General features: G+C 52.9%; 1 protein-coding gene and 1 long non-coding RNA gene across 2 annotated transcripts in view; one reads left to right on the forward strand and one right to left on the reverse strand.

Moving 5' to 3' along the window:
* LOC137486353 (uncharacterized) overlaps nucleotides 1-2,668 on the forward strand; it is a 417,767-nt gene extending 415,099 nt beyond the window's left edge. The window contains exons 2-3 of the long non-coding RNA XR_011005698.1: nucleotides 2,345-2,423; nucleotides 2,543-2,668. This is a non-coding gene — a long non-coding RNA (uncharacterized lncRNA). The remainder of the gene's footprint in view (nucleotides 1-2,344; nucleotides 2,424-2,542) is intronic.
* ANAPC2 (anaphase promoting complex subunit 2) lies at nucleotides 908-11,143 on the reverse strand. Its single transcript, XM_068211565.1, is given in 15 exon segments — nucleotides 908-1,394; nucleotides 2,103-2,338; nucleotides 2,623-2,752; nucleotides 2,907-3,110; nucleotides 3,678-3,753; nucleotides 4,470-4,611; nucleotides 4,757-4,938; nucleotides 5,039-5,156; nucleotides 5,625-5,744; nucleotides 5,862-6,036; nucleotides 8,529-8,661; nucleotides 9,256-9,878; nucleotides 10,698-10,792; nucleotides 10,795-10,876; nucleotides 10,879-11,143. Coding segments are annotated over 15 exon segments (2,781 nt in total). The 5' UTR covers nucleotides 11,131-11,143; the 3' UTR covers nucleotides 908-1,181.
* Nucleotides 11,144-14,552: the final 3,409 nt, after the last annotated feature.

Below are 14,552 nucleotides of genomic sequence, written 5' to 3' on the forward strand. Positions count from 1 at the left end.
CAAGGTTGAGTATTAAACGGGGTGATTTCTATTTTCCACATGTCTCTCACACACCTGGATGGAAGGCCACACTCACAGATGCTCCTGTCTCTTACCTGTGGCTCTGTTAAGTCTCAATTCCAGCTGCGACAGCACTCACAGGCTGGGACTGAAGATTCAGCAGAGGAGAAAGATTCCTTCAGCTGTGGGAACTCATTGGGTGCTTCACAGAAAACATATTTTTAGTAAAAGCCAGATTTTCCCAGCATATTCCTCCTGATGAGCAAAACCCATGTGGAAAGCAGGACTGAGGGAGCCTGAACACCCTGGAGGGGAGATGTGATGCAATCCTGAAACAGCTCCATAGCTGGGTGGGGGGCACAGTGTTAACCAGGAGCTCTGGGATTATCCCATCCCATTTCCTCGTGTGCTGCCTACAACTCTGAAGCTCCCCAGGACACTGACCCCAAGGGCAGCCCCATGGTGCTGGGACACAGACCTGTGCCAGGGCAAAGCAATCCCACCAGGGCCTGGATAATCCACTGGATCTCCTCCAGAACTAACCAGCTTGCCCTGAAGAACTGCTGCATCTCATCCATCTAAAGCATTCTTCATCCCACAATAAAATTATTTCACACAATTTAAGAGTCCCAAACAAGGGCACCCTGGAGTTGTTCCCTCCCTGTCAGAGACAGCACCAAGCCTTGTTTTTGGGCAGGGTCTCACTCATCACATCCAGCTGCAAGACACTGCTTTAGCCACACACAGAGCCCCAGACAGCAACTGGAGCCAAGAGCCCCCTCCCAAAACCTCCTGGGGCTGCACATGGAGACCCAAGGAAAGGGGGATGGTGCCTGGCAGACTGGGGAGTTTCCTGCCTGCCCTTCCAGCATGGGGAGGTGCCAAGAGGAAAGAAGAGTTGGCACCATTGGAAAAAGGAGCCTACTGTTATTTATTAACCAGGGAGGTGGGCCCAGGCGTTCACATAGGGGAGGAAGGAATGTGGGGAGCAGACCCAGACACTGTGGGGTGTCCGGGCTGCTGCTGAGCTGCCTCCATGTGGAAAAGGACACCCACTTGGGGACAGGGGTAAACCCTCAGGGCAGAGAACCCCCCCAGCAGGACACTGAGAGCTGGTGGCACTTTGGAGCAGAGCTGAGGCACAGGCAGGAGTGCCCAGGGGGGCAGGGACACTGCCAGGATCAGTTGCAGTTCTTGGGCAGGCGATAGACCCCCCCTGAGTAGATGAGCTGCTGGTCCCGGACCTTCTTCTGGAGGAATCCCTGCAGCTCCTGGATATCGATCTCGGTAACCACGGGGCCGGTCATCACAAACATCTTGAGCATGCTGTGAATCCTCTCCAGGGACAGGCTCTCCAGGTTGGTCAGCATGGCCTGGATATACGTCCAGAACAGCTGCAGAGGGACACAGACCCCAGTGAGTGACTGACATTACAGCATAAAGCAAATACCCCAAAAACAAGGCAGGGATGCAGTTGGCAGTAAGTTCTGCTCTCAGCCATGAGCATGGGGTCTCTAAACAGGACATATCCAAGAACAGCAGCAAAGTGCTGGGACACAGAGCTAGACAGTGGGAACTGACGTGCAGCACACGCATGACCCTCTGTGGAGGAACACCAGTATGACAATGCTGTGTTGCACAACACACAGGCACAAAGTGAGTCACAGGCAGGAAAGGCACTGGAAATGTCCAGGAACCACAACAGAGAGAAGGCAGAGATCCAGCTGTTAGTGCTGGGTAAGTCTTTTGGCCAGTCAGAAGTGCCAAAAAGTGTTGCTCGGGTGTATCCAAACAAGTTATGACTATTTTCAAATATGAAATCATGTCTCGAACTTTTTTCTTTTTTTAAACTGAAATAAACCAATTTGAGATTTCCAAATAGTTCCCTGACTCAGCAACTGGGCACTTGTCTGGAGGGAAGGCTGTGATCCAGCACCAAGAGATTAACCAAGAGATACCCACTTCAAAACCCAAATGTTTGTGCTGGACTCAGCCACTTGCAGTGGAAAATGTGAATCCACAGTGCAAATTGAATCCATCATCTTGATCACATTCCCCAAACCCAAAATACAGGATGTTTGCATCACCACAGGGACAGGTACCTGCAGCTCCTCCTCCTTCTGGTCAGCCTGTGAGGCCATGGCCGAGTCCCCCTCCTCGTCACTGTCAATCAGAACAACCTTCTCCACCTGGTCCTTCTGCTCCTCCTCAATGACGGTGAAGGTGCCCTCGGGCTCTTCCCGCAGGACTCCCTGCTGCAGCCACAGCGTCATCTTCCTCTTCAGTGAAGTCACAGGCACCTTGAGCACTTCACTCAGCTCTGTCAGCGTCCAGGTGCCTGCAGAGACCATGGAGATCAGAGAGGAGATGGAGAACAGGACACTTCCCACACCCAAGCCTGCCAGGATTTGGTGGGAAGCTGGGTAAGGCAGGGAGGCACTGCCAGGAACAAGCAGAGGGGTGCAGAGCTGTGGCCCTGCTGGGTGCTAGAGACCCTGGGGGAGATCCAAACCCATGCACCACGTCTTGGTCCCCCTGCCAGAGCTCTCAGAGCCTCCAGCTGCCCAAGGAATGTGGCTTTCCCACCCATGGAAGCAGAGACAGGGGTTCCACAGCACTCACTCTTGGTCTGGAAGTGCAGGATGATGGCAGCGTGCACAGGAGACACAGACAGGGAGAGCGTGCGATCAGCCAGCTCCACGTCCAGGCTCACCAGCCCCAGGTGGTACTTCCAGTTCAGGGTCCTCATGGCCTGGGAAAAGGGGGAAGCAGCTGCTCACAGCAGATCTCCCAGCAGGAACCACTAAGTGCTGGGTTACTGCAAACCCCACTGTAACAGCATGGGCCAACCAGCAGCTAAAGGGGACTGCATAAAGCTTTCATAAGGAGGGTTAAGGTGGCCTCACCTTTAATTTCTCATACTTCTTGGAATATGCTTCCATGGCTTCCTTGACCTGCTCTGGAAGCTCCAGCTTCTCCTCTTTGAGTGGTGGCCAGAACTCACTGGACAGGATAATGGCCACGAGGCTGAAGGGAGGCCTCTCCTCCTCAGGGAGCTTCTCTTCCTCATCCCGAATGTTGGCGTTAATGCGCCGCGAGTCGGCCATGTCCTGCAACAGGCACAGGAGGCTGAGGTGGCTCCTTCCCTTCAAAGCTAGTGCTAACCATTAGTGAAGGAGAGGCTTAAACAAGGTGAACAGCGTTCTCTCCAAACGATGATGGGGACACTGGAAAGGACATGATCAAGTGTGTCTACTTGGAAGTCTGCTACATACTCAGAAAAATTTGTGGGATGTTAGAGGAAGGGGTTACAACTCAACATTGCTTTCACTGAAGGCCCTCCACACCTGTGTTCTCCCTAGAGTGCTCCAAAAGAATCAAACTCTGGAGTCCCAACCCCAGAGGAGCTGGACATCTTCAATGCCAGGATACTGCAGGAAGGGCAGGAGAGACAGCAGCACCAGAGTAACCACTCCCCAGAGCTGATAATCCAACCCACAGGGCTTAAAAACAGACATGATTTAAATGCACTTCTGCCTGTCACAAATCAGCCCCTCACTGGCATTCTGGAACCTCCACTTTCCTAAAAGACCCTTTTTGGGTCACTCCTCAAGTCCCTCCCCTTCCCCAATGGGCTCAAACACCTAGGACTTGAACTAAAAAATAAAAGGAGTTACTTTTAACATGACTTCACAGTAGTGCATCTGAGCTTCACCAAACCTCAGCTTCAGCAGCTCCACGTTACGGATTTCCCTGGAAAGAGACACAGCAGGTCAGGGATGGGGTCCTCGCATGGACAAACTTGGCTTGGCCTCCATCTCTCATCACAGAGGGAAAGAAATGAAGTCCCTGGCACAAGGTGCTCTTCCTAGGAAGCAAGGCACAGTGTCTGCTCAGGATGGCTCCTGGTACCCAAGGGAGGAACAGCCACCTCCACTAGGTCAGCAGCTTTTTGAAGACGGAATCCCAGAATGGTTCAGGCTGGAAGGGACCACTGGAGCTCATCCAGTCCCACCTCCCTGCTCAAGCAGGGTCCCCTGGACAGTCACTCAGGGTTGTGTCCAGATGGGTTTGCAGTATCTGCAGGGAAGGGACCCCATAGCCTCTCTGGGCTCCTGTTCCACTACTCAGGCACCTCCCAGCAAAGGAGTTCTTCCTCATGTTCAGGTGGAACTTTCTGTGTTTCAGAAACACATATCTTCCATCCCTTCCAGTTGGGGGGCCATCACAACATGTGGGATGGAGGTAAGAGCGTGTCAGTGCCTCCAAATTCCTACAAGCTGCTCTATCAGCACAAGCCAAGGGCAAGACTGAGCATGGAATTCTAGAGGCAAACTCAAAGCTGCAAAGGAATAGCCAAAGGCACTCCTGGCTCCACAAACAGCCTTTGACAGGACTGAGTCTGAAGGCTGCACCCTTCAGACAGCAGGTAAAAGAAAACTTGGGTGATTTTGGCCATGGGTCCTCACCGCTCAGCACTGTAGTTGAACTGGTGCAGCAGCCGGTCAGCCAGCAGCGTGCGGTACTCGTTGATGAACAGGTCCTTGCTGCCGTAGATGCTCACCAGGAGGCTGATGATGTCTGAGGAGCGACGCTTGGAGCTCGATTTTCCTGGTGGAATCCAGCAGACAACAGTGTGAGATGAACAGGGACCTGCCCCATCCCAGCTCCAGAGGACCAGCAAATGAGCTGCTCAGGGCTACAGCCCACCAGGGAAACCAGCCGGCTGCCAGGACTGCTGGGCTTGGCATCTCACCTGGATCTGCATCAACTGGGTCAGGAACCCAGTCCCCTGGCTCCGAGATGTCATCATCACTCTCCTGGCCATTCTCCAGGGTCACTGGGTCAGCTTTGGAGAGCTCGTTAGCCAGGTCACCCGAGCCCTCAGCATCCCCCGTGAGACCAGCCACGATCTGCCGCACCGTGTCCTCCCGAGTCCTGCCAGCGGCAACGGAAACGGAGCAAGGGGGAAGGGGAAGAGTGAGTGAGGGAAGGGGAGGGAAAGGGGACGTGTCAGACTGCCCCACACGCTTCCTACCTCAGATACTTCCTGATGGGCTCACAGGCAACCTCCAGGATAACCATGGAAGGGTCCAGCTCCCGCAGGGCCTTTATGGCCGAGATATACAGAGTGATGATGTCAGAGGTGTTGACTCCTACAGGAGAGGAGCAGAGGGAGTCAGAGTCCTGCAGCACAGAAAAATGGCTTGGATAGAAGGGGTTTGGATGGTCCAAACCCTCCGTTCTATCTGTGGTGTGGGAGGAGGAGGGCTTGCTGCCCTACTGCCCAAGGCAATGGGGCAGATCAGATCCATGTGCCTGAGAAACCAGTTCTGAGCACGAACGGAGGCTCAGAGCTGAGCCCTAACAGTGCAAAGAAGCCTTTGCCCACCTGGACCAAAGATAAATTTTGTGCTCCTGACCATAGTGTAAAAATGAGGCCAAAGGGGGCTGAGATGCCATCAGCTGCTGCTGCCATGCCCACTTGAACACAAAGAATGTGTGATGGGCACGGTGACTGCCCCTCGCTCCGCAAAAAGGAACCCAAACCAGCTCCAAGTAGATCCTCACTCGTGCCCAGGCTCCTCAATGTGTCAGGACACAGAAAAAGATGTAAAACCCACCAGGGTGCAGAAGTCTCATTTCCAGAGCACTTTTCAGGGAGCTGAGCAGCTGCTGCCTCTGGTTAGTCCTTTCCAGGCAGAACTTGAGGTCCTCCACAGCAGGCTTTGACTCTGGGAAATCTGCAAACCAAGCAGTGATCAGGAGCAGTGCCAGGCTCTGAGGGGAGGCAGGGGGAGGCAGTGTGGCACATCAGAGAGATCTGTCACCCACTCAGTCCCAGCCCAAGGGTGAAGCACCTCGGATGATGCTGAAGAGCTCCTCGATGCGCATGCTGGCGTAGATGCGGTAGAAGAACCTCTGGACGTGGCAGCGCCAGCGTTTCAGGGTGCTGCTGGCTTCTAGGGAGGACTGTGCCAAGGGGCCATCCTGCAGGAACACCCTGCTGAGCCACCCAATCACCTTCTCTATCCACTGCACAACAAGAGGGAGAAACAGATGTGAACACAGAGCTGGATGCACAGCCACATCCCAACCCACCCCAGGCAGCCACCACAGCCGGCAGAAAGGGGCAGCTGGACCAGGACAGCATCACCCCCAGCTGCTCCTCAAATGTGGCCCAGCCTGGGTTAAGCTGGGGAAAGCCCAGCTGAAAGAATTGGAACTTTAACTAAAGATACAGGATATGGACTGTGCAGCTGGGTGTGAGAAGATAAGGGGTGACCACAGACTTGTGTGCAGGCACTGGGCTCCAAAAAGGACAGGGTTTACTCCAAAACTTGCAGCCTATTTCATTCTTGCAGAGTTTTACCCCATTCTATACCCACAGAACTGTCCCATTCATAAGAAAATGAGCAAATTGCCCATTACACCATCCTTGACCCAAAATTTTTATGGTTCCTGAAATCAGTGAAAAGCAAACAAGATAACCCAAGAAGTCACAGATACCCAACACAACTCAGGCATTTGAAATCCAAATACCAGCCTTGTCACTGAATTATAAAATAAAAACCTGAACAGAGAGCATAAGAAGGTTATTCTTTTATATTTGAGCTTTAGTGAGAAATGTGTAATTGTAAAATTTCAAACATACCCAATTACAACATCCAGATGTTTACAACAACTGCCTTTTTTCCCCTCATCAAATAGCAAATGCATGCTACTTCCTGGTACAGTATTTGAGTACCATTATACTACAAGATATTCTATTACCACTCTAATACTAGATATTAGTATTTTTTTATAGATTCTGACAGCCTGAAACAAAAATACTAAGTCAAGGTTTGGTTCGCTGATGTTTATTTTTAATTAGCTACTCGATGAGGAAACACTGAAGAAATGCACAAGTTTTGCCAGCACAAACTTGAGCACTACAAACACCTGGGCAAAACTGTGGAGAAGCTGATAAAGAATTCCCCTAAAGGACAGGGCTATAACTGATGCAAAGCAACATGATTTTAAGGAATTATTATCAAACTAACCCATTCTTCCCCTTGAGTTTATCTTCCCTGAATGCTCCTGTTACAGCCTGATTGTGACCTGACACTCCAGGCAGCTGCTGCTGTGCTGGCAAAGAGGCTTTGCCCTCAGCACCTGTACTTTTCAGTGAGCTGTTTCTCAGACTTCTCTATTTTAACCTTTAGATTTCCAGGCCTGTGCTTTTTTTTTTTTTCCCTTAAAATTCCTTCCTTAAAATTCCCTTCCTAATCCTGACATGCTCCAACATTCTAAGGCCAAACAAGAGGTGGAAGCAAGGGCAGCATCTGACAAGCAGAATGCAGTTGTGTTTTCTGTGGTGCCCTGAAAATATCCTTAAACAACCTCCAGGTCATCCAAAAGCATTTCACACGAGGTGCAGTGAAGAAAGTGTTGCATAACAACCAAAAGGAAGTAAACACAAAAGGATTCCTGATGTTTGCAGGCAACAAAAACGGTTGGCATGGCAAAGAGTGAGGGATCCAGGATGTCTGGCTTGCGTGGGAACCTGGCTGCAGGCCTGGTTCTCCAGCACAGGCAAATGCAAGATCATGAGCAAGGAGCCCTGAGCTCAGGATTGTGTCCTGGAGGAGCCATAACCTGGAGAAGAACTTTATTTTAAAGTCATGGTGGGTAAACAGCTCAACACAAACTTAGCTGAAATAGCAGCAAAGCATCTGGACAGGACAGCTGCAAAGCAAGATTTTAATTCTCTCTGTGGCCACTGGTGAGATCAATACCAGAGTATCCTCCCTTATCTTTGCTTCCAATTTTACAAGAGAATATGAAAGAGGACTGAAAACAGCCACAGAAATTCTAATGATGGGCTCACCTACACAGAGGGAGGACCCTCTGCAGGCCAGGTGGCACTTGTTGATCTTGTGGTTTGTAAACTGGAACCACAAAAATTCCTCCATTACTACAGACATCATGAGGTGAAATGTCACAGTCCTTCATGCACAGGTCAGAGCAAACCTTCCCCTCCAGCATCGGCCAAAATGGGAAGTTTTAGCCACCTCTTCTGCCAGGCATGGTGAATTCATAGCCCTGGACCAGATGTTTTAAGTTGGAATGTGCTTTTAGCCTGAGCTGCTAAAAACCAACAACAGCTGCACATCCTTATCACTATCTATGACTTCCTGAAAGGTGGTTGTATCCAGGTGGGGTTGGTCTCTTTTTCCAGGCAGCACTGACAGAACCAGAGGACACAGTCTCAAGCTGCACCAAGGGAAATTTAGGTTGGATATTAGAAAGAAGATTTTCACAGAAAGGGTGATAAAGCTCTGGAATGGCTGCCTGGGGAGGTGGTGCAGTCACCATCCCTGGGTGTGTTTAAAACAAGCCTGGATGTGGCACTGGGTGCCGGGGTTTAGGTGAGGGGTTGGGGATGGGTTGGACTCGATGATTTTTAAGGTCTCTTCCAACCCAGTGATTCTGTGGATTCTGTGATCTCCCAGGGAGGACTCTCACTGCCCCCACACCTGCCTTACCTCCTGGAACTCGTTGAGGAAGGAGTGCTCGTACTCCCCGCGGCAGCGCTGCTCCATCCTCTCCTCGATCATCCTGTGCAGGATGGTGGTGACAGCGTCAGCACTCACCCTCTCCAGCAAATTCAGCCGACGGCTGCGGGCACAGGGACACCGTCAGGAGCGTGTAGGAGCAAAGGCACCAGCAAATCAAGAAAATCTTATACCTGAAGGCACCACCCTCCCTGTACATTCCACAGAGGCAGGCCCAGCTCAGGCCACATGCTCTGGCAGCACGCACAGATGCACTACGTATGTAACACATAGCACTACTGCTATCCTACCTTCCTTACAGACATTATATAAAGCCATCGAAAGCTTTTTCATTTAGAAGAGTTTCATAGAATCAGAGAATGGTTTGGGGTGGAAGAGATCTTAAAGATCACCTAGTCCAAACCCCTGACATGGGCAGGGACACCTTGCACTGGTGTGCTTCTTTGTGGTCAGAGGCCTCACAGCAAGAGGAGGATATTCTCATACCCAGGGGGAGGAACCTTCTGTCTAAAGATCTGCTCTTGTTCAACCACCAGCTGAAAGCAGAAAGTCCACGTTGAGTTCTCTACCCACCACCATGAGACAGCCTGACCTCACACAGCTACTCCTGCTCTCAGGGATCAATAAAACCTGCTACTGCTCCCCATCCAGACACCCCTTGCTCCAAGTGACAGCCACCACCCTGTGAGATACCTACAGAATGTCATTGAGCTGCTGGAACTGCTCCATGGCTTCAGGGCACCAGCACTGCTCTCTCTTGCTGCTGCAGCCTGCACAGAGCTGGCCCTCTCCTCCGCCCTCCTCTGGGTCACTCTCCTGCTCGGCCTCACTCATGCTGCTCTCACACTCGTTCATTCCATCTTCTCCTTTCTTCCACTGCCGCATGTATATCCTGAACGTGCGGCTGTAGAACTGCTGGATCATCTCCTGGAAGGATTTGGTCGTGGAGAAGAAGAGGATAGCTTTGAACATGGTGTAGACCTTCTCCTGCAGCGTCTGAGCACCTGTGCCCAGGAGCAGGCCTGCCTTGGTCCACTGCTCCAGGAGCTCCAGGCTGTTCAGGTAGGGCTCCAGGTGGCACTTGAGCAGACCGAAGGCGTCCAGGAGCAGCGCGGCGCACTGGGGCTCCTCGGCCGTGCTCTCATACTGGCCAATGCAGTTCCAGAACTCGGGGCCGATGTTCACCTGCAGGTCAGTCTGCAGCACCTCGATGAACCACTCCTCCACAATGGAGTGCAAGTCGTAGCACTGCAGCACGTCCAGGGCTGCCCGGAGCTCGGCATCCTGCAGCGGCCCTGCAGCTTTGGGCCTTGGGGCTGCCTGGAAAGCGGAGGGAACATGAGCTAAGCGTTTGATGGAGCACATAGGGACTCTGCTGTCAAACTGCACTGGGGGGATGCTGCTCCTCCGTGGCGATCTGCCGGGGTCTCAGCACACCGCTGGATGCCCAGGGCTCACACCCGCACACATCATTGCTGTCCTGCTGGTGGCTGCTGCACGACACAGGTGCTGGTGGAAATGCTGCGAGCCACCCTTGGCTGCCCAAAATGCCGGGCTCTGGACCAAAACCCTTCCTTGGCCGCCAGCTCCCTCAGACGGAACGGGAGCACAGCCACAGCACGGCCGGGCAAGCTGCGGCCCTTTGGTCCCGCTCCTGGCTGGGGTGACAGGGAGAGAGGGCGGCTGGGCCCGCGGCCCTTCCCTGACAGCCCCCAGCAGACACCATCCCCGCACACCCAGGAGCCCCTTCCCCTCCTCCCCGCCCCGGCAGCCCCGGCCGTTTCCCCCGGCCCCGGCCGTTCCTCCCTCAGCCCCGGCCCCGGCCGTTCCTCCCTCAGCCCCGGCCGTTTCCCCCGGGCCCCGGCCGTTCCTCCCTCAGCCCCGGCCCCGGCCGTTCCTCCCTCAGCTCCGGCCGTTTCCCCCCGGCCCCGGCCGTTCCTCCCTCAGCTCCGGCCCCGGCCGTTCCTCCCTCAGCCCCGGCCGTTTCCCCCCGGCCCCAGCAGCTCCCACCCGCCCCGCGGACCCAGAGCCGGAGAGGCCCGGCCGGGGAGGAGCTGAGGCCGGCGCATCCCGGGGGCGGCGGGTCGGGCCTGCCCGGGCCCGGCGGAGCGCAGCGATCCCCGCAGGGTCCCCGCTCACCAGCCCCAGCGCGGCGGGCGGCACCAGCGCCGTGCTGAGCGTGTGCCAGGCGGCCGAGAGCTCCATTCGGGCCGCAGGAAGGGGCGGAGCGGCGCCGGCCGCCGAGATGAGCGGCACCGGAGCCGCGCTGCGGGGGCACCGCGCGGCGCTGCGGGAGGGTGAGCGGGGCCGGGGGGCGAGCGGGGCCGGGGCCGGGGCCGGGGCCGTCTGACGGTGCCGCCCCGCTGTGACGGTGCCGCCCCGCAGGGCTGTCGGAGCTGCGCGTCCGGCGGGACGAGCTGAGCGGGCGGATCCGGGCCGAGGAGCTGGAGCGGGGCCGGCTGCAGGCGCGGATCGCGACGCTCTCCCGGCGCTTGTCCGACACCAGCGAGAGCCTGGCGGGGCTCCGGTCCACCCGAGCCCACATCGACCGCACCATCGCCGAGATGGACATCGCCTCCGGGCAGGTACTGACAGCGAGCAGCGCTGAGGGCGCTCAGTGTGTTCTTGAGGCTGGAGGAGAAGAGGGGACATCGCCCTCTGCAGCTTCCTCGTGAGGAGGAGGAGGAGGGACGGCAGCGATCTCTGCTGTCTGTGACCAGGGACAGGACCCGAGGGGATCACTGAATCATGAGGATCACTGAGGTGGACGAGGATCATCCAGTGCAGCTCCTGTCCCTGCCCAGACCCACACCAACCCCACCCTGGGCATCCCTGGCAGCGCTGTCCCAACGCTCCTGGAGCTCTGGCAGCCTCGGGGCCGTGCCCATTCCCTGGGGAGCCTGGGCAGTGCCAGCACCCTCTGGGGGAAGAACCTTTCCCTAAGGGTGTGTCAGGGGAGGTTTGGCATATACATATATATATATGTGTGTATCTGTATGTATGAACATATGAGTGAACTCGGTCTGTATTTACCCGAAGGTCGGTTGGGAGCACCTCGATGAACCACCACTCCTCCCTGGGTCGTAGCACTGCAGCCAAAATAACTTCCCAGGCCCGGGATGCAGCTCCGGCACACAGACCCCATCATGAGAGGGTTGGGTTGGGGATTGTTTTGGTGCTGCTTGGGCTTGGGCAAAGTTTATTGTCCAAATACATAAAAAATGGCTTTTGGAACAGACCCCTAAAAATTACCATCTCAGACCCAAGGTGTGGGGGAAAGGAGGAAACCAGAGCCATGACACTGACCCACAATCCTACTAATTCAGGCAGAGAATGATGGTGCTGATGGAGTTGTTGGCCTGCCACTCTTCCAGCCCAATATTTAGTGTAGTTTCTTTCATTTTTAATGGAAGAATGTCATTAAAAGAGTCAAATTGTTGGGGTGGGAAGGAGGCAAACAGCACGAGGGCTGGCACTGTCATTTTGGTTCCTGAGACAGCTCTACCCATTCCCCTTCCCTGTGTGTGCTACTGCCAGGCAGGGCTTGATCCCCACAGAGAGGGCCACAGCTGAAGTCACTTCTGTATTACACACCAACAGCTTTTGTTTCTCTAAAAAAGGATCCTCCCAGCCTCTTTTCAGATAAGTGACAATCTTCCTTCTCTTGGTGACCAGGCAGAGTTTGTGTCAGAAACACTATTTCCCCTATTAGCTGCTGCCTAAATTGTCCCATTTGCATTTTGAATGTGACCGACTACTGTGTCAGCTCCTTTTCCTCCCCCAAAGTCGGTGCTTTCCCCTGGCAATCACTTTTCAGATGAGGCTGGAGATGTTTCCTTGACCTCCTTCAAGACCTGATGGTTTGAAGTGAAAGGGGAAACTCACATAAAAATTTAAAAGCTTAAAAACTATGTTGTAAGGTACACAAACAGCCCCTTTAAAAAGAAACCTTACCTGAGATCCAAGTCACACCCCCAGCCTACAGATGAATTCCTGTTTATTGAAATGAACTGACACTCACAGGAGGTAGAAAGAGGTGGTGAGGAGGAGATGCTGGTGTCCTACAGACAGAAAGTAACAGAGTTCCTTTCCTGGTTTGTCACTCCTTGCCTTCTGCCAGCCCCCACAGGATTTCACCTTCTTCCACCACCTGGTCCTGTGGGGTACTCCCTCAGCTCCTCTCTGATCATTTGGTGATTTCCACAAACTCACAGGAACATAAATTATTTTTGGGATTATAACCATCACATTTGGTTACAATTGTCCACTGTGTTAAAATTTTTAACTGGTGAAGTGGACAGGCAGCAAGGTCTCCTAAATATGTTGTAGCCTAGAGCATAGGAAGTAGGGATGTTACATTATGTACACTGTGAGCTAAAAATAGGATAAAATTAATAACAGATCTAGACTGACATAAGGTCACTGTAGATTTGAATTAGTCTTGAAGCAGGAAACCCAAAATGTGCAGCTTTAATAGTGGAAAAGAGTTGAAACTGGGTCAGCTGAGCACAATTTAATACTGGTCTAAAAAGCCCAGATACCAAATCTCCCTTAAAAAAACCCAACCAACCAAAAAACACCAAACCAACCAAAAACCCCCCAGTCTGCTTCAGGAAGTTCTCTGCCTTGTGCTCCAAGGCAGATAAATTGCTTAAGGCCTTTCATATTCAGAATATGAACACAAACCAGAGAAATTCTCCCACAGATATTCCCAGACTGAGACAGAATAACAAATCTCCAGGAATTAGAGGCTGAAAGACTGGACAGCCCCTCTTGCTGCAAGGCAGATCAGCTGAATTGGAAGGGAATTCATAAGAGAAACAGTTTATGTAAAAATAAGCTATTTTTATTTCTTTCCCAGATACTGGACAATTCTCAGACATTGCTAGATGTCCTGAAGAAGGAAATGAGGGATCTTGGTAAAGCCACTGATCCACAAAACACTTCATTAGGACAACGAATACGTCGACAAAAGAGTTCCTAAACTTCTTCTTCAGCCTGGAATGTCCTGTTGGCCAGAGAGAGCTGCTTTGTGGTCCAAGGATGCCACATTTAATAAAAGCCTGTTTTGCAGAAGTGAATTTTCCTTTCAGATGTGCTTTGGTATTACTCAGAGACCCACTAAAGCAGATCCTCCAACGCTGCAGATCAGGGTAGGCATTTACACAAACATACCCTTCATTTTGAGCACAGCGATCCTGAGGCACATCCCAGGAATTGACCCATCCGCTGATGCTCCTGCCCTCAGGACTGCCCTCACCCTGCTCCCTGGAGGCAGCTCGAGTACCTGGGCAGGGATTAGAGCGGGAAGCTGGGAAGTGCAGAGGAGTGCTGAATCACAGCTCCAAGGTGGAGCAGGATCACCAGGAGAAGGAGCAGAGAGTCAGCAGTGCGCTCTGCACTCCCACACCCCCAAGCTGTCCTCCCACAGGGCTGCAGGCACAGTGTTAACTCACACTTTGAGCTGCAGGACAGTGTTGGCTTTAGCATTCTTTAGCATTCCTCATGGATCCATAGGAGAACTAAGCCAGGGCTAGTTCACATTCCTTGTCCCTAACTTGAGTTGAAAGCAGCTTTGCTTTACCACCTGCAGTTTTGCACGAAATAGAGCTGCTTTAAACTGACCTGGGCTTTTCCACAGGGAAAGATGCTCACTGGGACCTTTTTTGCTAGAAAAGCTGTGCTGAAAACTCACCCCTTAAATCTAGCTGTCACCAGCAGTCTCATATTTTCCCTCATTCTACACCTGTCTCAGCACCTTATCCTGAAGTATTTTATTGACAGGAGAAGCCTCAGCACATGGAACTCCATGGTCCTTGTGTCATGTCCCAGGCAGATGCACTGCAGACACATCTTGCTCCCGGTAAGTCACACAGGCAGATCATCTCAAATTAGCTTGGAACGGACAAGGAGGTGCAAAACGTTTCTTTGTGGCCCCCCAGCCAACATCTAAAACTACTGAGTAACTTTTTTTAATCATTATCTTTCCAAAAG

Source organism: Anomalospiza imberbis, chromosome 21 (assembly GCF_031753505.1).
Source record: "Anomalospiza imberbis isolate Cuckoo-Finch-1a 21T00152 chromosome 21, ASM3175350v1, whole genome shotgun sequence".
Classification (NCBI taxonomy): Eukaryota; Metazoa; Chordata; class Aves; order Passeriformes; family Viduidae; genus Anomalospiza; species Anomalospiza imberbis.